The sequence below is a fragment of the Tyto alba genome, unplaced genomic scaffold (assembly GCF_018691265.1).
Source record: "Tyto alba isolate M040663 unplaced genomic scaffold, T.alba_DEE_v4.0 Super-Scaffold_38, whole genome shotgun sequence".
Taxonomy (NCBI): domain Eukaryota; kingdom Metazoa; phylum Chordata; class Aves; order Strigiformes; family Tytonidae; genus Tyto; species Tyto alba.
Genome location: NW_024881313.1, coordinates 57,475 through 79,983, shown reverse-complemented (window position 1 = coordinate 79,983; position 22,509 = coordinate 57,475). Strand labels below are relative to the sequence as shown.

General features: G+C 37.9%; 1 protein-coding gene across 3 annotated transcripts in view; it reads left to right on the top strand.

Annotated features, from left to right (window-relative positions):
- UBE2E2 (ubiquitin conjugating enzyme E2 E2) overlaps nucleotides 1–22,509 on the top strand; it is a 215,752-nt gene that overhangs the window by 185,689 nt on the left and 7,554 nt on the right. For 2 of the 3 annotated variants that reach the window (XM_042801781.1, XM_042801780.1), the window contains exon 5: nucleotides 5,257–5,404. In XM_042801781.1, coding sequence (XP_042657715.1) covers nucleotides 5,257–5,404 — 148 coding nt within the window. Of the gene's footprint in view, nucleotides 1–5,256; nucleotides 5,405–17,043; nucleotides 17,136–22,509 lie in introns of all 3 variants that reach the window. The other variant, XR_006166201.1, reaches the window with a different exon arrangement.

The following is a 22,509-nucleotide window of genomic DNA, read 5'->3' as shown; positions in this document are numbered from 1 at the left end:
TTTTTTACTTTTTCTGCTATTAAATCCATGTGCAAAATGGGTGTGCCTGTGTAACACAGACGTTTAGTATTGCTGTCCTCACTCATTTTTTTTTCCCTGCAACAGTCTGTTCAATGAGACAGTGTGAGTACTTACTCAGCTTCATAATTACCATGAATATAATGAATAATTACTCATATTGCATACTGTTTCATTTTCAGTAATATTAATAAATATTAAATATTTAGTAATATCAATATTAAAATATTAAAGTAAAATTATATGCCTTCTAAATTGTTATCACTTTTGGCTAGCTATGTCTCACATGGTGCATTTTGCCACAGAAGCCCAGAGTAGTTTGCATATCAAAATTCTCTGTAGGTCAAGCAAAAGTAATTATAATTTATTATTTCCTGCTAATGCAGATGACTTATATTTTCCTTCAGTAAAATAAACTATAGCTATTCCTTACCAACTAAAATTATGTGTAAGCAAGTTTTTTAAGAACTGCTGAAGTTAATTTCTAAATCATGCTTTCTAATAGTGAGCATCACGTGATCAGTCATTTATTATGCTCTTTATGTGATAATCCATTAAGTATCTCAACAATTGTTCATGTGCATGCTACAAATCTGTAGTTACAAAGCAGAGATGGATGACCCTGTCTTAGAAAGGCAACCTCAGTGATGGGTATAGATAGAATTAACTGAACTGTGTAAGAAATTTAAGGTTGCTAGTTAATGTAAAGTTAATTGCATGAACGTTGTGTCACCTAGGGCTGTAGATATTTTTCATTTAAGTTGTTTTAGAGTACTTCTCTAATATGACTAAAGAGTGTAGACCTGATCTTGTTTTTATTATTCTCTCTACTCGAGCAGACAAATCTATTGCTCATAAAGTCTGACAAACTGACAGGGGAACTGTCTACTCCCTCCTGAGCTCCATGAACATCATCATAAATGGCCTCATATTTTTTAATATATATATAACCTTTTCTGTATGCAGTACAACTATTTCCACTTCAAGTAGTTCCACTGCAGTTTTATTAAAACAGAACTCCTGGGGAATATTTGAGGAAGACAGAAGTTTCATCTCAGGCAGGCATGCAGGATTGCACTGTTGTAAGAAGTGAAAGAGCTTGAAAAGAACTTTCTAAAACTGCAGGAATGAGAGTCCTGGGATCTAAGCCCTGCTTCCAGTGTTGGCCGAGCAAAAAGGGTTGTTTTTGTCTATTCTCCTGTTGAATCTGGGAATCTTTCATCTCTCCCTGCACAGTCACTGGGCTTCAGAGGGAGGAATGAGGAACAGGAGGTGACAGTTCGAACCCAAACAGGCTGAAGAAAGCAATTCCTGAGTGCATGCTGTAACCCCTTGCATGATAATATGCAAAAATGGAGAATAATTTCTTCCTCCTGATACATTTTTGAGTAGAATTATGACTGAATTCAGGAGAGTCTGAAAGTGCATGAGATGTGTTTGTGTGACCAGCCCTTTCATAGCTGTGGTGCCTTTATGTGCCTGTCTCTGAACCTCACAGTGAACATTAAGCAAGTCACACATGTGGATGCCAATGCCACAGTGGCTGCTTGGGTTTAGAGCTAACATAGGAACATTTAGTGCAAAAGAGGGATAGTGAGTGATTTTAGGACTACATCATGCTGGAAAACTGGTGTTCAAAATCACTCTGAGATGAAGGAGTGATTTACCTTGCCTACAACTAATAGCCTTCAACCACCCAACTGAAATCCATCTTTATTCACTCTCCCCAGGTTTTATAAACAGGTTTTTTTCAGTCCTAAAACTTATTCAGTGAACAACAGCCAGCCATATCTTCACATGTACTTCTTTTCTCTCTAATCATTTTTTCTCCCCTTTTTGAATAGATAGCCTAATTTTTTTCTTAGAGGCTATATAAGGGATTTTTTTATTTGTTTAATTCTGTTTTACACTATTCAGAAGGATTTGGCATTCAGCAGTAGATAAACAGATGAGTTCACTATTGTTTACATCCAAAACTGATTGAATATAAAATCCTTACTGTTATCTTTCAAAAGCTTGTTTGTAGTGCTCTTAGTTTTCAGAATATAGTCTCACTTTTCCCTATTTTCTGCAGTTTGCATTTTTCTGACCTGCACTTTTATTCAACAAAAATTAGATACCCTCTTAAAACTGTGGAATCAAAGAGAGTAAATCCATAGAGAACACTTACTGTTCAAAAAAAAAAAAGAGATAAATTACTTCTCTACCATTCAGCTGTTTGAGGATAATTTCTCCTATGCACCCATACACTCCCTTGAGCCCCTGCATGGGATTGTTCAGGTGTTTTCATTAGGGGATAAATAGAATTAGAGTGCGCTGTTTATAGGAACCGTTAAAGTGTCATCGAAGGTAAAAATATGACCATAATAAAGAAAATGTAGTTCCCCTGGGATGGTATTATCACTTGGTTTCTCTCTATACATACAGTAGGAATGACCCTGCATAACTTTAAAGTGTGGATATGGTAAACACAACATCCAGAAAGTTACATGTCAGCATTTCCCACATTAGCTTCGATTTGAGACTGCCATTTTTCCTGGATGAGGAAAGCAATATGTCATCCCAGTTGTACTCTATGCTGATTTGGGATAAGAATACCATTACGTACCACCATCAGTCCACAATTCCCAGTGTAGTCAGTAAGTCCCAGTAAGTATTTGCTAAAAATAGCCTTCCAACTGCAGACGAGTGTAGTCCCACCTACATTTATCCACCAGATAGCCTAAGATGGCAACCAGGTGTTGAACAGTTTATGAAAGACATGAACAACCTACATTCATTCCAGTGGCTCTCTGAATCCTGCCAGATTCCCAGTGTCCTTGCTTCAATGCTTCAAAAGCAACTGAGGCAGGGGAACCGTGTGGCAATGTGTCTGTCCTCTCAGCTGACGGCAAAACAGTTACATGTTAAAATACAGGCTTAAATTGATGGCCTTCTCTTAAACAGGTTACATGCTCAGACTGACATGTCTATAAATAATTTAGAGGGTATAATTTAATCTGTGCAATAGATTCAGTGTGTTTCCCCCACATTCAGTGAGACCACATATATCTTATTACTCAGTGTATTCAGATACCACTGAATAAAGTCCTCAAATATTTCATCATGGAAGCATAGGAAAGCACCTTCATTCAGGAAAAATAATTAAGCAAAAACTATTCCAACAATGTACTGAGTAGTAAGCATACAATACTTCAAATTAAGTAAGTGCTAAAGTGTTTGCCTGAGTCATGGGACATCCTGCCAGGAAACATTCCCTGATTTGCTTATATCTCAAGTATAAGAGCGGCTGGGGTTAATCTATCTGGGGACTTAATGACCACTGACCTACAATCCACAGGATGCTCCTCCACACCAGCTCCCTTTGTGGACACTTTTCACATGCAGTTTGTGTAAGGTAGTTTACCACTTTTGTGTATTTGTAACCTTCCTTCTTCAAAATAGCTTCCCTTTGTAGATGAACATTTGATTTTGTCACTCAATACAATTTTCTTGATCTTGGAGAAGACTTTCTTCACTCCAAATGCTTGGACTCCTAATGAGGGGAAAAAAATAGATCATCTGGCTATAATGTTTGGATGAATTGAGCTCATTGTGCCAGAACTATTTTAAATTCTCATAAAAGTCCCAGAAGTAAGGCACTTAGGCTGGAAAACAGTAAGTGAAACCACAAATGAAATGTAGGGGGGAAAAAAGGAAAGTACCTATAAATATGTGGGGTGTGGAGTGGCCAACTATTAAATTATCTTATTAATTGGCAATACCTTTAGACACAGATGCGTTTATAACTGATGAACTTGCTTTGCAGAGATCTTTGTTACAGAACTCACTGGTGCATGACAGTGGGTTCCAAAAGTGCTTTCCCAGATTTATGTGGAAAAGTACTTACGAGAAAAAGTATTTCTTATTGAATGTAGTGTTTTAATACCAGAAATCTACTACTTTTTCTTTCCGTTATTTTGTCAAAGCTTCTTGATTTAATCCAAAGGGACAGAATTTTTCAGTGTGTTAGAGAATTTTTTTTTTAATAGAAGTAAACCAGACACCATGTTATTTCACTTGTATCCTCTCTTATGCTTGCTGATAAGTGGTCTGATCTCAATCCCACTGACATCACTGAGATTTCTGATACTGAATAAAATCAGGAGTTTGCCTGTCATCCGTTTCCATTACTCCGCAGAAGCAGGTTTATCTGTGTGGTAGAACAGGGATAGGTGTGTAAGCACTCCCAGTTATTGGCACTGTCCAACTCTAGTGAAGAGCACAGCTTTCCAAAATGAGGGTGTGCTTTGCCTGCTGTTGCCTCTTGTCCAGTCCCCCCCTCTGTTGGAAGGGTTATGGCTGATGAGGTAGACCACTGAAATTGTATATCTTAATTTTGGTTGTTATGAACATGTCATTAAAACCATCTGGTTTGACTTGTCATTTTGGTAGAACTGATGGAGAAATGTGTCCTTGATGACCCCCAGAGGTGTTTATATTGTCCCTTCCTATCCAGTAGCCCTAGTACTCATTCTGAACTACAAAGTGGACTTTCATAACTGAACTTCTTTTAAAATAAATGGCCTATGTCTTCAACTTGAAGCAGAAGCATATCTTTCTAGGCTAAAGAAGTGATCTCCTCCTTGGTTCATTACATACAGGATCACCTGGGAGACAATATAAAATAGATACAGAAATCCTCAAACTCTATTGTTAAAAAACCCAAAAGGTGTTTGTAAGCAACTCTGCTGATTCAACTGCAACTTAAAATTTGTAAATAAAAGATTTTTATTTGAGCAGCCTTTCTCAAAGGTATTTTACTTTACTTTTCCAGGAGTCACTGATGTGATGGCTCCACATTTTTGTTCCAGCTTAATCTGTTGGGTCAAAAAATGAACAGATGAAAACACTGGAAGAATCTGTCTTCTGCCTCCCTTCAAAGCATGAAGTAGCTGTGGGCCTGAGTTATGAACACTGTCCAGGTTAAGGGCTGGGATAGGTTTTTTTGGCCCCATACAAACATAATGAGATTGATGAGACCAAGGCAAGAGGAAGCTCGGGAAGTGTGTCCCATTCTCACCTTCTACAAACCAGTTCCACTGCTGGTCACAGGTGGAAGAGGCAGACTTTATTTTCTTATGAATACCCCTATCTTGCCTAGACAGTAGCAGAGTTCATATGATTTTTTTATTTGCTTAATAATCGTATAATTATTGTCTTGAGTACCATTGTACTTAGACATGCTGTCTTTTCTAGGTAACATTTCGGACAAGAATCTACCACTGCAATATTAACAGCCAAGGCGTCATCTGCCTGGACATTTTAAAAGACAACTGGAGTCCAGCATTAACCATTTCTAAAGTTCTCCTCTCCATCTGCTCCCTCCTCACAGACTGCAACCCAGGTAAGATGAATTAACTTTCATGTTTGTGCTCATTCACAGTTCATATTCAGTCAGCTACTAGGACATGGTCAGTGCTCTGTTTTATTGCTACCTAGTAAAAAAAGACAAAAATGTAAATTTTAAATGCCATCCATTTAAATTAGGACATAGTATAGAAAGAAGGCACAGTTTCAGGAGTTCAAGAGCATTTTTAGTACTTGAGAATAAAAATTATTTAATTCAAAAAGTGCAACCAGTAGAAAATACTTTTTAGTAGGCACTAATTTGGGTATTACAACCAGGATACTACTAACCAAGAAATATTAATGAGTTAATAAATATTGAAAAGGAAAGCTTTCATTTAAATATGCTGATAATATGGTCTCCAAAAATCATATTAATAGTACTGACAGTGAGAAATGTCTAACACACACTCTACAAATAATGAAATGAGGTTTATTCAATATCCTGGACAGCCAGTATGAGTATTCAAAGCAAGCTGTCATTCTTATTAACTAGCATAGCACTTAACCTTTTCCCTCAATTCTTATAGATTTGTTTTCTGCCACTGACCACTAGATCTGTAATTTCCACTTTCTCTTACCGTATTTACCAATGAATGATTCTGACTGTAGCCTCGGAAAATTGTAGTATATAGAAATTACTAAAGAATCATTAAAGAAAAATTAAGTGATCTATTTTACACATCATGAGGGTTGTTGCTGGTTTATCTTTTATTGTCTACTTATTTTTTTTTTTAATTTTCCATCTAGTTTTTAAACTTCTAGGTTTCTTGTTTTAAAACTTTTCTCTCCAACCAAAGGTCTAAAAAAGGCATTTGCAAAGGGCAAAATATGAGATTCATGTGTAATCAGAGGCTGAGTCAAAAGCTGTAACAGAAGACTGAATTATTTCAAAGCTCAAAATAAGGTGAAAGTGAGCAAAAGTGCAATTGACTGCTTTTCTTTTCATGTGGGCTTCTTACTGTACATAGCATTAAATTCTGTGGCATTGTTCCACTTAAGAGCTGGAGCAGCAGAGGAGCCGGGTGTTCCATTTCAGGCACATTTATTTCAGGTGCGCTGGATGCTCTCTGCTTATGTCTCTGAAAGATTGATTTCTGCTAGTGTCTACCCCAAAATATGCAGCGGTGCCTGTAGGAAGTCAGGTGGATTGGTGGCAGAAGTGTAATGAAAAGCAAATAGATATTTGTTCACGTGTCTTAGAGACCAGGTAAAAAGCCAGAGACACTGCAAAGCTGTGCTGGGATTAAGAAACTGACAATAAATATGTGCTCACTTGTCACGTCTCTTTGGAGGGACACAGTCAACTTGAAAACTGGCCACTTTCCAATAGTGATTTGACGTTTAGAAATTCACTACCTCTGCCTTCTTTGTCTTTCCCTTAGAGTATTTTGCAGATACTGATAAGCAGCAGTTTTAGCTGACCAAGTGTGTAAGAGGAACACTGAAAACAGTTCCCCAAAATATATTATAATATGCAACAAGTTACACTAAAAATGGGAGGTTATTGTTCTCTTCAGCTTCTTTCAGTTAGTAGCTGTAAGCATTGTCATGACCATAGTAAATAAAACAATTTTATTATGTTTCATTGTCCATTGTTCTCTTTAATTACAAAGTAGTTTTGGATTTTGTTACTGCTTCATGTTAAATTTTTTTCTAAAATTTTTGAAGGAATTGATGCTATTTCTTAATTTGTATTGTGAATTCCCCTCTTATGAGGAGCTGATGGCAGATAGCTGTGAACTGCTGAGTCATTTTTGCCTTCCTTTGAGATTGCCTGTTTCATGTTAGATACTTTTTATACTAAAAAGTGAACTTTGAATGTTAGTGATGTACAACAGAAGGCTTGCAAAAATTTACAAGTTCTTACTTTTCAGCGCGTTGCCTAATACACTACAGCTTTTTCTGGTTCTACTACCTGTCCCATTAGTTTTTAAATGACATTTTATCATTAAGAAATTATCGGTTCCATGCCATCCAGATTGAAGATGATAGATAGATGGATAGATAGATAGATAGATAGATAGATAGATAGATAGATAGATAGATAGATAGATAGATAGATAGATAGATAGATAGATAGATAGATAGATAGATAGATAGATGGATAGATAGACAGATAGACAGACAGATAGAGATATCACTGATGTATATATCACTGAGATACATACCACTGAGCTAAATCACATATATATGTACATATATATAGAGAGAAGCATACATACATGTATTTTTCTTTCTGTCAGCTGGGAGTAATTTTCTAATCCCTTGATCCTCTCTTCATCTAACTAGCCTGCCCCTTTCTAAAGGCAGAAACACAGCAGGGGTCTCGATTTGATAAGCAACTTTGAACTCTTTGTTCATCATTCATCAGCCAGAAGCAGATCAGGTCAAATGGAAAGGCAACACCGAATCTCCCACAAACAAACATTTGGAATGGGCGAGTTTTCCACCCCCAGACTCTCTGAAGGGAAAAATCAAGTATCGGTTACCCCCTAGTCTTACATTTATGCAAATCTTCATTAGAACAACAAATAGCAGTAAAAATGGCAGCTAATTAACCCTCAGTCATACACAGTGATTAAATGGAGCTGGAACACAGCTGCAGCTTCATTGGCAAGCGCTGCTATTCTTCTCCAGCAGGCTGAGCAAATGAAAAGAGGTATTTGCTCCTGCCGCTCCTGACATTCACACAGTAATCTACAAAAGCCACGGAGAGAGTCTTTTTCCCTCTCGGTTATACATCACTGCCCTTTGTTCCCTATCATTCCAGGCAGGAGCAAGTTTGTCCATTTTAAACAACTAATACAATCCTTTACTCATAAGCTGCATCAGACCTTTCAGTCCTGATTATTATTAATTGTCTGTATTTTGCTTGGCAGTATCAGCCAGTAAACTGTGTTAATGAAATGTCTGAATTTTGTAACAGCTGGATGACTTTTTTTCATGGGGGAAGGGGTGCCGTAGAATTTGTGTGTGATTGAACGTCTGTGAATTAGCTTGAAGTGCAAGAGAGCCAATTGGAATGGTATCAGAGAGATGGGAGAGATGAATGGATACACTAGCATTCAGTCCAGGGATTCGTATTTTATTTTAAGGTGGTACTCTGGGCCACAGCATACATCTCCTTCTACAAAACAGGGCCTCAATCCTGTAAAAGTTTTGGCTTGTGCGTGAGCAACCCTACAAAACCTGGTAGATACAGTCATCTTCATGAAACCAAGTATGTGAGTAAGTGCTTGTAGGCTCTGTGCTTGAGCACTGAAAATATTTACTTCCAGTGCTAGCTGCTAGGGTTTGCTGATGTGGGTAGTTAGTTATTCCAGAGTAATTCCATGTGTGGACACTCCCCTCTTTGAAAATGTATGAAGTCAAGTCACGAAAAACTGTCTTGGAGTAAAAGTCAACTGTAAGTATTCAAGTGGAGCCTGGGGAGTATAAATTCCCACACTGCCTTAATCCAAAGGAGCTTTGATGAGTGGATGGCCCCTGAGGTTTTGTATTTTTACTGAGCTTGAAGTACAAAACCAAATTAATTATTTTTCTATTTAGGGAGATGGTGATGCTGATCTGGGTTAAAATGCTTACTGTTCTCAGCTGGTCATTGCCAGCCCAGCCCTGCCAAAGTTTCTCAAGCCCCAGGAAAATTCTCATTTGCAAATGCTTCAGAAAAAATAAATTGAAACACTGACGAGATGGCACTGCAGCTTTTTGTTTTGTGAGGCTTCCTTCTTCACACATTCAAAGTCTGAACTTGGCTGGCCTGATTATCCCTCGTGTCTGAACGGCCTAACATCGAATCATGTCTGTTTAATAACACGTGGCTAAGCCTCAATTAGGACATCAGACCAAAGCCTGCTACATCTCCCTCACACCCTCCCTCACACCAGCCTTTTCCCTTTTGGTGTCATCCTCTGCCTCTAGCTCCTTGCCACTTTTCACACACACAAGTTCCACAGTCAGTGGGGATTTTACCTCTCAATTGATGTTCCTGAATGGAACACTTCGGCGCTGCTCCTGGCCCTCTCCCCCGTGCAGCAGGCTGTGCCTGGCTGCAAGCCCCTGCGATGGGGATGTGCACAGTGGTGCAGGCAGAGGATTAGAGGGGCAGCCTGAGACATGGAGCAGACACGGCATTTCTTTCCCACTAGTGTGCCCCGTTAGGCTGAACACTTGTCTGGCAGCAGTAACCAAACTAATAGCAGAGGGGCTCTACAGAGCTTCGCTTGCTTTGCTCTTTAGAAGCCTCTGCCTGATTTCTAGCATGAACTGACTCATGGGAATTTTATACCCACTTGTTTTTAAGCAACTCTTATCCTGTAGCTTAAGTGACCATTTTCCTGGGTTTCATTTCCAATGTATTAGATAAGAACCATCCTCTTTCCTCCTGGTCTTTGTCTGCTGCACACTAACCAGACCTGTGTCTGTTAGCCTCCTTCTGTAAGAGAGGCTTTCCATTCCCCTGCTCTTCCTCACAGCCCTCTCGTGCCCCTGCATTGCGCTGCAGTCATAGTCACTGAACGTGTCTGACTCATGTGGAGTTCATCGGGGCATGAGGCACAGCTAGAGACTAACCCCCTCATCATCACCGTCATCCAGATGGAAATATTTACTGCTCCCTGTTGGATGTACCTGTCTCACTGACAGCCCCACTAAACATTATTTCTTTCTTAGCCCTGTCATTTTCACTGTTTGTCTGCTTTGTAACTCAATTTAGTGAAATGATGGAGAAAGTGAAAATGAAAAGGAAAAGGGGAGAGGACAAAAGGAAAAGGAAAGGGGGAAAGGAAAAGGAAAAGGAGGGAAAGGGAAAGGACATTAGCCTCTGGCAAAGGAAATACACAAACAACTGCCAGCAGTACCCACCTCACCTGGGTCAGCATTAGCCAGGTTAGTTTGTCTGACTCCGCTCTCAGATACCTCAGTGGCATATTATATTAGCTGTGTAAAGCTGCTTGTCTCTTATCGTCCTTTAAACCCACCAGAAAGTGTGAGACTCACCAGAAAGAGTTCACTCAGTGTTACATGTAAAGTTTGCTGTGAATGTAGTTTGAAATTGAAGCATATGTGTCCTCACAGTAAGTGTACTTATAAGAGTAAATAAGTTGGACAGATACTGCTACATTACTTTGATGTAAGCCCCATCAATTTTTATAGGAGTTGCAGTTGCTCAGTAAGTCTGAAAAGTAAACTGCTTATGTTAAAAAACTTTGCAATGCATGTTGTGGTTTTCAAATACAGTGTACTTCAGTTAGAAGTATATATGCTGTTTTTTACAAGTACTGCCATGAATCATGAATTTACTAGATGTTTTCATACTTTGTTAACCCACAATAAGTAACATGGCTGTGCATTTTAATGACTTACATTTATCTAAGCATAGATAAACAAAGTCAAACATGATCCTAAGATTATGGGATCTTTACTTGTCTCACTAAGGAACAGGAGACATGCTTTCAAGCTTTCTTTATATGAGTCATCTTGCTTTTATCTTCCCCAGAAACTTCTTTGTTTCTATCACAGAATAAGTATAACTGGCAATTTTATCTTTTCTTTTTTCTATTGCAATTACAAGTTATTCATGTGATTTTGCATGATTTAGGTTTGCCTAAATTTTCTGCCAAAAAAATATTAACACCCTTACCTGCACCTGCATGAGGGTGCTGGTATTTAGGAAACTTCAGAGATCGGATATAGTTGCTATGATATTCTTTTTATTTTTTCTTTTTTTTTTTTTTTTCCTTGCTATTTTCCTGAAGGTTTGCAAGGTTCTGAACTCTAACTGCTGAGAGTATAAAGATCCCAGTTCTGTCATCCTTTTCAGAAAAGGATTCAATAGTGTAATTTAATGCATATCTTTGATCCTCAGTGGGATCTGAAACAGCACTTTGGAGCGTAACTTTTCAACATAAGCATAAAAGCTCTAAAAGCCTGAACGGTATTTGCCCTGCTACAAAGCTGTTAGAATTGCTGCTGTCTGTTTCCAGGACCTTTGCAAAACAGTAGTGGGTGAGATTTAAGTCAGACAACATGCAAGGGGAAGAACTGAATTAGCACGCTGTCTCAGTTTCTCAGCCCGTTTCCCTTTCAGCCAACAGTATACATTTTTGGAGGAAAGTTGGTGTCCTGCTGCAATCTTCACTGGTGGAATGGCTCCGGCCAGGGTGCATACCTGCATGCTTAGCAGGAGGCCCCAAGCTACAGGTGCAGGTGCAATGTGGAATGCCTCCACATTTTCAATTTGTGTTAGCATTTGGGAAATTTAAGCCTCATCTGAATACTTGTTCGTATCAATTCCTCAATCTCTACAAATTTACATGAGGTATTGACGGGTAAATCTAGATAGGCTAGTTAAGGAAGTCCCTTGCTGCACTGCCAGGAGCTCCTGCCCCCTGCACCACCCATGGAATTATCTTCTGCACATCCCAGGAAAAGGGAAGTAGTTTCAGTTGAATCCTCTCAGGAAAACCCATGTCCCACTGGGAGCTGGAGAGAGACTGCCAGCCTTCAACGAGACACCCGCTGACACGCTCCATTCTCCTGACCCTGCTTTGGGCTAATCATCTCTGGTACAGGGGCATTAACATCCAAAATTGCCATGGCCACTTACAAAGCAAGCATGTGTTGTTGACACATAAGTTTCACAGGCATAGCTCTACTTTTTCAGCCAATAAGCTCCAGCCATACCGGCATGCATTTTAATACACTGATAGATGTCTACTATATCAATAAAAAATACCTATTTTCAGAATTACTGAAAGATTTGAAAGCGCTAGCCTGTCCGAAAAAAAAAAAAAAAGTTTAAAAATAAATCTAAGACAGCTTAATAAAGGAAAATGTAACATAGCTGTAAAAATAAAATCTGTTCCATGCTGGAGCATTTGGCTTCAAGTGAGGATTTGGCTGACTTGTGGTCCCAGCTCTGCTGTTTGGCTTCCATGTTCAAACTCTAAAATAGCTACCAAGCCCGGGGTAATGAAAAACAGGTCCATGTCCCTCACCACTCAGCAGACTGGGTGTATCTTTTTTCTCTCTGTTCTTCTATATATCTCAATCTAACAGGAAGCATCTATGATGTTTCTTCTCATCTGGTGCTTCTCCATAGCAGAGACTGCTTTTTGTCAGTGCCAGTTCACCTCAGATGTTCCTTCTGCAATTTTTTAGACTTTGCAATAATCATTCCTTCTTTTCCCATCTCCAGTTGAGAAGTGAATCTAGAAACTCGGGATGACAACAAGTGGATGAGCCATTTCTCATTTTCCTCATTCTTGTAATTTTTTTCGTTAAAGCCATAATCTGAATATTTTGCTAGTATCAGAAACTTTGCTTCTGAATCCAATCTGATTTTTTTCCTTCCCGTTTAGTAGCTTAACAGCTTCGTTCAGCTTATCAAAAGGGACTCCTAGTCTTTCCTGTGCCCAAATATGTTCTGTACTGGTTTGTAATGAAACCAGTTTCCTTGTAGGACATTTTTGTCGAGACATACAGAAGACAGGAAAATCATAAATTCTCCTTCTGTAATTCAGAACATATTTGAATAGATTTGTCAAATGTGATGAATGTTATGGAAAATGACTGAAATACTTAGAAGCTGGCAAAACAATATTTAATTTGTCCAATTTTATGAGGCTGGCTAACCCTTCCTACTTTGATTCTTCCCTGGCACCCACAGGCTACCAGATGCAAAGTCACATATCAGACATACAACAAAATAATCTCATTTTGCCATATATCTTTTTTGTAAGCAGCAGAGAGTCGTGTAAACAATGACATTGCTCTGGTGTCTGAGATTATTTATATTCTTTACCTTGGAGCTGGTTTTCCCTTTTCTTCAGAGTTTGTATACTGTGCTCTGTCAGGAAACGGGGCAGGTTTCTGGGCTGTTTCAGCACAATGGCAAATGCTCTCTTTGTATCTGGAGCAGGAAAATACTCTATGCCATGTCACTCAAGCATGACAACAAGTAAGAGAGGGTAAACAAAAGTTAGAGCAGCAAGAGATCAATTCATGTAGTAATGTTTTTTGATTTGTTCAAAGTTGCAACATAACCTTCCTGTTCCCTTTTAAATCTCCGCCTTGGGTTGTCTCCAAATGAAATGAGCTCACTCTGGAGGCTTTTGCTTAGCAAATACAAAATACAGTGTGTGGTTGCTCTGCTATCTTGGTGCTGCTGGACTGAGAGCAGAGTGGATGGGTGTTTTACATAAAGGTTGTTGTAGGAAGTTGTCCTAAAGGAGCAGAAAAGGAAAATGCAGCATAAAACTGATGGGGTTTGTTCTGCTCTCAGTGAGTGCAGAATGATGTCAAAGGTGGGATTGCCTTAGGAAGAACCTGTCATCATCAACTTCATTCACATAATCAAAACAATCCCATCAATTGCAACAAAGTTCTTTTTGCCAGAAAGTACATCCTATTTATCTTTAAATGTTCCCCTGCCTATTCTGCAGAACCTGCTATATATTTATTGAAGTAATATGTACGTATTTGGGCTGATCGTATCACACACATTCTAGAGCTGAGGTTTACAGATTCTTGAGTCTATCAGTGGTTTCTCTTTCTATTCCTTTTAAAAGATACTATACAATACTATCTATACAGTACTAATTGCTATTCTATAGTTTGAATCACTTACAGTTTCTCATATTCTGAGCTGGACACATAGTACCAATGTTAAAGGCATTTAGGCACCGAAAGACACCTGCAGCCAGCCAGCTGGGTTTTCAGTATTTCCTGTGGGATTTAGGCTTCCAAAGTCCCCCCTTTGCACTGCCAGGAAGAGACTTTCTATACATCTGGTCTTTAAATATTAGCAGACACATACACTTATATGTGTTAAACTCTGTGGACATGATCTATAAACATGAAATTAAACATATGTAAATGTAATCAGTGCAGCAGGACATTCTGAAATTTATACATAGATAAGCACTGAAAGAGAATTAATTTGCTTTGCCATGAAGAGCTGATGAAAATACTACAAGATTTTGTTATCAGTTGACTAAGTCCCCTCAACAAGACCCCATGACTGTGGGGAATATGATAACAGCAGGAAAAACATTTGTAAACTGTCATCCCTTTAGTAGTTCTCAGGAAAATATGTCTTGGAATATCTCCTAATTATGTGTGCAGGGGGAGGAGGCTTGGATCAAGATAACTATTTATGTTGGCCTAAATCTTTGCTCTTTTCAGTTGTAGTTTGATAACACCTTATGCGTAGAAGAGGGTTGTTCATGAGCATGGAGGCATTTCATGTGTTTAGATTTAGGCTATTCAAAGCTCATAAAACATAATTTAAGAGATTAACACAACTATAGAAGTAAAGTTGTTTAGAAATACTTAGTTTTAACCCCCCCCATTATAGTTTCAGAAATACACATTCTATTTGAATATTTTTTTTTCTCTGAAGAGTGTCTGGAGTTATTTACATAAGAATATTGATGAACTTTTGTAATTTAGAAAGTGAATTGTACAGGTCGCTTTTTAAAAATAAAATGCACAATCTGGATTTTGTAGTATCCAAGGCATAAAGCAGTCACTAGCTATAGCTCCAGATACCAGTCACACACACACCCTATTCTTTTTTAATCTGATGTATCTGTAACTCTACAAAGAATTAGCACTGGAAGGAGTATAGTCATTCTCTAGCAGAAAACCAGTACTACTCAGTTCAGCCAGGTACATTGCCTATAACTGCTCATTGCTCAGTGGTTCAGTGAAAAGTGTAAAATTCTCTCAAAGGACTTTACTTATACAGTAATATACTGGAGAGAAAATTTCCTCCTAACCACGGCTAATCGGATTATGTGTTGAAGCATGAGAAGTAATAGCCTCTGCAATGGTAACTTAGGTGGTACCATGACTTGTGGTACCTTTTTTAATTTTCCTAAATTACCTTCTAATATTCCTACACTATATTCTTTAACTAGTTATTGTTAAGCTATTATAGTTATTGTTTAACTATTGGGTGTATGAAGCATCTACTTCCCTTTAACTTTTGTTAAATGTGTTGATTTTTTGTTTCTGTTCTTTTGTTACTACAGAAAAGATAAGCAAGACCACTCTTTTTTTTTTTTTTTTTATAATCTTCTTTACAGATTTACCCATCACATCTTATTTTGTCTTTTTTTTTTTTTTTCTCTAGAATAAATAACCTTAGGTTTCAACTATTTCTTAAATGGGAAAGGTTTGACCATGATGCTAATGATGTCTTGTCCTTTTCAATAAGTTTTCTATTCCTATTTTGGTTTTATTTAAGACGAGGTGAGAAAAATTGAACTTCAGACATAATAATACCCAACCATCTGTTTATTAAGTGGCATCTGATTAAATCAGAGATTGACTAAAATCCAAATCAATAAAGAGGCTTTGTGCATCTGTATCAAGAAATAAATGTAAAGGGATATAATTGGCACTCATGAGAGAAAATAGTCTGGTCAGTACCCTTAACTGTTCCTAATTTTTATTATTCCTCAAATAGGGCTTCTAGAACATAGAAAATTCAGTCTTATTACAAAGTGGAAGCAAAGCTGGAAGAAAATACACCTGCCTTTTTCTTTTTTTATGTGAAGCTTATAAAAGCTGTATGATAAATATACGTACAGGGTTTTTTTAAGGTTTGTGCATTTCTGCTCAAGAATTACAGGGTTTCTATGAGCCTTACCTTAAGCATCGTTAAATTAAAAGTATTTGAGAAAATGCATGAGTGATGGATGCTACAAATACAAAAAGTTACAATTCATTCTCCTTCCAATAAACGTGTAATTTAAAATAGTACCAATGGAGGTTTCCTATGCCCATTACCTCAGAGAGAAGACAGGTAATTTAGTGCATACACATAATAAATCTTTGTGTGAACTGAGACCAAAATAAGTCATCAATGTTAAATGTTTAACAATGTGAAGTATTTAGATAAAGCTATTAATTATTTCTCATATATAAAACATAGAATAGTAGCTTAATTAGAATGAATTCCAAGATACAAAGTAAATAGCCTTTTAATTTCAAAACACACTGCAATCATTTACAGTCATTACATGTATTTTCTTTGTTTCATGCCGGTTTTGTCTAGCCAGTACAGACATGTCCTTAATTTCACTGAAATCTTTTGAACAAAGTAGCTAGAATATTTCTGGGCTTAGCCAATTCTACTGGATATATTTTGTCACTAATAGAACTTTATATAATTAAGGGAAAAATAATTAAAGCTAGAAAATCAATACATTTAGACATTACATTTTACCTGTATGCCTACATTTAATTCTCTAATCTCATAATAATTTAATCTAATATTCCTTATTCCCAGTTAGTACAAATAGCTCAGTTCTCAGCTGGAATAGACTGTCATCAGTCCAGCTGAATTTTTGTACCCCAGATTTTTCAATTAGACTTTGCTCCATTTTACTAAGTAGGGTTTTGGGGGTTGTTTGTTTGTTTGTTTGTTTGTTTTTTCCTGTATACCTTTTTTAACATGAAGGCAAGGATATATTTCCAAATTTCTTGACATATGTTTCTAACTGCCTATGAACCACCTTCAGGACACTGATTAGCACAACTATTTTTAAGGCTGCTTCTTCCAGTTCTTAAAATACAATTATTCTTGTTTCACCATGGAAATCACACTGCTCCACATTTTTTAAGCTCTTGAAAAGAAGCTGCTACATTTGACTCTCTAACAGATCCACAGGAAGAATGAGGAGTCAGTCCTGAAAAGCAAAATTTATAATCTTAATGTAAGTATGTTAGCTATTAAATCATTTAGTCTCACTTTCTTAAGATTTCAGCAATTAGTATTCCTGAGTTGTTCAGATTCTACCTTCAGAGATGATTTACACTACTGCAAGACGTCTCCCTTATTTTGCATGGCTAATTTTCTACATTATTCAGCAGGGGAGGAAGAAACGGTTGTTTGTTTTTTACAGTTTTGCAGATCTATCAAAGGCAACAAATAAAACATTATATGCAGTATGTGTTTCAGAATCCCTATTTTCACAGCAAATTAAATTCAGGTGCATTAACTGGAGTAGCAGACAGTTACTTAAACAGCAAAATGTACGGTGTAATTGTCCCAAATTTAAGGATGGGCTGTACTGTAAGATTTCACATTCATACGGGATACAGAAATAGAGCTCTGATTAGTGAATGGTTTGTAGAATTTTCCATCTGTACAAGGCTTAGAACAAGGCCTTTCTATGGAGTGGAGCATTTACAACTTTAGGATTAATTAGATTTTGGAAAATTCTCAAGGACTGGAATCCTCATTGCTTGGGTCTTTATAATATCAATTAGATAAAGTGGCATGAAAGTGAAGTTACTGTAAGACACAATATTATACTAGCAGGAGGAATGCCTTCGTAACCTTCCATGTATTTTCCATCTCTACCTTGTATAGCTTTTTGCTACAGCTCAGTCTTAGGACTTTTTATGCCAATGCCTTAAATCATTTGGCAAAGTGATTATCATTTAGTCAGGCATGACGGTGGAGTTGAATGTGACTGCTCACACCAGAAAGATAGGATTTCCAAATAAAGTTATTTTACCTGTTATTAAATATGAAATTATTGCTGTAAATATCATAAATACAATCTTTATTCAGCATTGCCATGTAACTTCATTGCAACTAATCCAGGAGCTAAACCTGCCTACATGATGAATGCTAATTATTTTGTTTAACCTGTTTTTCCTTCTAGTCCTATTAGAACCTGTTCATAATTAATCCTAATTATATTCATGTTATGAAGTTATTTTAGAAGTGGATAGTCCATTCGGTTACTAAAATGAGGTTATTTGCTCACTCACCTGCTGATTCCTCAGTCATTGCCAGAGCTCGCACCACCCTGCTCCCTTCCTATGATATCCCATGTCACCTCAGTGATCAGCCTCCAGTTATATTGCTGTAAGTGGCCTGCACCAATCTTCAGGGCAGGATGGAACTCTAGTTTTCATACTTTTTTGAGCCATTGTTTGTTGGTACAAGCAGCTTCCTTGGATGCCCCTTTTGGTAGGGCAGTATTGCTGCAAATTCTGCAGCACTCAGCAGATCGGAGTTGACCACTCTGGACTGTCAGAAACCTGCCAAGTGTGCACATTAGCAGTGAGACTGACTCCAGAGGTCCCTGTCCCATACTCTTCTGAGATGGCTCCTATTTCCTACATTTACAGCACAGTAATATTTTGGGATGCCTCCTCCTAAATAGTATGGACCATAGATGCAGATGGCAACGTGAGGAACAGTCCCAACATGCCATCACACAACCTGTCTCAAACAACCCGTGACTGCAGTCCAGAAAATCCCCAAGAAGCCAGCCCCATCAGCGAGAGCATCTGGGCCATACGGACAAAAACAGTGAACAAATCAGTTTCCAGGAATTTTCCTTCCACTGCCTCTTGATGCAGATATAAACTTAAACATGTCTGAGCCCGATACAGCCTGAGACTTCCTTCTACATGTTGCCTGGGAGAAAGGGAAATATAGAGAAGGAATGGAGAGTCTTGACTATTTTTTGAGTTATTATTGGGTAACAGTAAGAGGTGTGTTAATGCAAGGCACACCTAAGTTCCTATTGGTGTTCCAAGGGATGTTGAACTTGCTAAGGGGTTTCAGGCCCTGGCCGATGAGAAAGAGTCTTACTAGCCTTTAGGAGGGATAAAATTCTTCACCAGACCACCCTTCTGTAAATAAAACTCTTGTATTCTTTGCACAGTTTGGGAATTGTATGGGATTCCTAATAACAGTTTTGTATTTAAATACATCATATTAATAATGAGACTTAGTAGGATGAGAAGGAAAAATCAGATTAAACCAAAATAGGCAGCATTCATAACATATGTAGGGTTTTCTAGTTACTCTTAGGATTAATTGCAATAAAGGAACAGAGGAATAGATTCAAGAGCAGGATCCGTGTTACTCCTGCATCTGACCTAAAATGATCCTGACATGTTTAAGTTGAAGATTTTGGTGTTGGTCACATTCAAACCCTTCTGCTAAAAGTGAAGATGCCTTTAGGACTTGTTTTCCTCTCAGTGTCTAAATGCCACCAAAGACCAGACCGTGCAGCGACACTTCCTCCCCGCCCTGTCCCCTGGGAATCCACATGGTAAGTGGATCCTGTTGGACCTTATGGTTTTCTTGCAGAGTAATCTACCTTTGGTACATGTGATTATAGGATGTCTAACACTGCACAAAGCACAGTCAGGGGGAATGCCTTTACCCCCTATTGCTTTGGGATTGAACTGTTTGTTTGAGATTTGTAAGACCCACAAAGTCACTCCTTTGTCTGGAGATGGTGATTAGTGGGAAGTGAGAAGAGAAAAATACAGAAGAAAATGGTTCTTTTTTCTTTAAATGAAAGAAATGCTAAACACAATGGAATTCCTATATAATAGCTATCCCTCCCTTAGTAAATCTTCAGACAAATTTACCGTCCACAGTGTTTTTCTGAAAATATATTTATGACCCTATGGATATATTCCAGTTACATTATGGATCTTAGCATTCTGGTTGCTTGACAGCATTTTGAGATCTGAGTGCTGTAACTTCCTTATTATCCACTCACAGTCATCTTCCACAAGGTAGATGCATATTGCTGTAACATTTTCTGCAAATTTTATCGAGCCATGTGCCATGTAATGTCTTTCATATCAAGTTCTTATTTACTAGCATGTTTTTATTATTTTCTTCTAATAGTAATGACTGTTTCTCAATTAAATTCACTGTTATGAACCAATATATTGCTAATGTATCTGTGCTTTTAATTTTGAGATGCATCCAAGCATCAAAGTTAAGTGTGTTATTTCAGAACTTTAATTGTTACAGCATGCTGGCACTTCTAATAGGTGCATGTTCTTCCTTAATTAAAGACAAGTCTTCAAAATCAGTACACTCTGCCTCATTGATCCATGATTGCCTCAGCTAACTCTTGTCAGCCAGTGAAGTTTATAGAAATCCTGCTAGAAACTGAAGACTGTAAAAAACCCTTACTCTTTAAACAAGAATGATTTCCCTTGGCAAGATACAGAGATGAATCACTGCCAACACTTTCCTTTAAGAGCCATGTTAGTAAAATTGGGCCAGATAATACTTATTTCTGAAACATCTTTTTCTTAGGCAGCCTCATATTTCACACAAATCTGTGGTAGGTAGCCTGACAGCAATCAAATACAAGTCTAGAGAGGGGAATTAATTTCTTCTTCCATGTATCCAAAATGGGTATTTTCGTAAATGGATGTTTTCTAAACTGGATTTGCAGAGCTCTTTTATTTTTGAAGATAGGTAACATTTTTCTCCAGATGACAGTTTGGACACTGGAATCAAGTCACACATGCCTTAATATTTGTGTAACTTCAATCATTTTATGAACTAACAGAAGTCAAATATGTCTCTGATGATTCTATGGAGCTCAAAATTTAGAGTCAAGTCATGGATATCAGTCTCATTACGATACACATCTATACAGCCACATTTACCACAGTATCCAGATAGCTCACAAATTTTAGCATATTTATTCTCAGAATATCCTTGGCATTAGTCCAGTTTTACAGATGAGAAACTAAGGCACCACTGTAAGACCACTTAATTTTATTGGAATCATCACGACTACTTGCAAACGGTGAAGACCAAGAAGCACTCTGGAGTTTCATCTCTCATGAGCAGTATGACATGACTGCTTCCCTGCTTCCCGGCCCAGACATGCACCCTGGCTACACCTTGGCTGTACAACAGAATGAAAACTCAGGGTCTTCCATGCTTCCATCTCACCCTCCCTTTCTCCTGCACCTGCTTTGATTCCTCCCAGGAAAAAGACCTTAGGTGTATAGCTAGGGAGGTAGCCAAGGAGTGGATGACTGAGCAACCAGGACTGGGATGTACTGGTGGACACAACTTCATAGGAAGCCTGGTGCAAAACTGTAAGACTCCTTTAGCCCTGTGTTAGCACAGTGACCACTAGGTCAGCTTTCCTACATAGGGACAAAAACTTTTGGCAAACTTAGGCTTCAAAGTTACACAGTCCCTAAGCTACAGTGTATAGCACAGTTTTAGGTTAGTTCTCTAGATGCAGAGGTGGTTATTGTAAACATTTTGATCGGTTTCCAAAGATTGTGTCTCATGTTCTTATGCATCTGCCCTGTATTTACTTATCTCCCATATTATACCTGGAAAGACAATCCTGGGTTTTATCTGAAACTGGGAAGTGTCATAACAAAGTCAACCTTTGTTTCTTCTACCTCCAACACATCGGATCACCTTGTTTGTAAGAATGCAATGTCAACCAAATATCTTACTGCATCACTTCTTATTTTCCTTTAGTGGAAACAACCCCTGAAGGTCATATAGTTGTCCAAACCATGTCAAACATAGTAGCCAGCCTAATGAGGTCCATGACCTCTAAGGCAATTCCAGCAGGCATATTTTGAGGTTTTAGCACACTGGCATAGCCTATATATATTAGAATTTTTCTATTGAATGTTAAGGTGTGACCAACCAAATCTGCAAAACCAGTTCCTGAAATAAGATGCAGGCTTCATTATACTTCGTATCATATGATTTCTGATGCAAGATATGATTGCTAAAATTGATATTAGCTTCAATGACTTTTTTCCTAGCAGACATTAAACCTTTCTAGAATTTGTTTCTTTCTCCTCTAAGGATTACCTTTTTTCTCTACTGAAACAATTCATTTTATTTGTTCTCTTTTTTTTTTTTTTTTTTTACATTATGTTTATTGATTCCTTTATCATTCTTCTGTAGAAACAGCCTTGTAGATGGTTAAATACATTCTATATGGATACTTGGAACTGCTATTTTATGAAAGTCACAAATAAATTGTAGTTCAGCTTGTAGGGTGTGTAAAGCAATTCAGATCCCTGCTGCTGCCCTTTGTTCTAACTTGAATCAGTCTGTTGTCCCAGTTCATACGTGTGTGTTGATCAGACTTCCAACCGTGAGGCTAGTTTTATTGCCACACAAACAGGGATTAGTGCTGTGCTGTACTTGTTTTCACTTGTGCCCTGATTTTGAAGACTCTTTTCAAAGCTGAAAGGTTAGTGGAATAATTCAGTGTGCCACTTCACCTGTATCTGCCTCCAAAGAATTACTTAGTCTGTGCA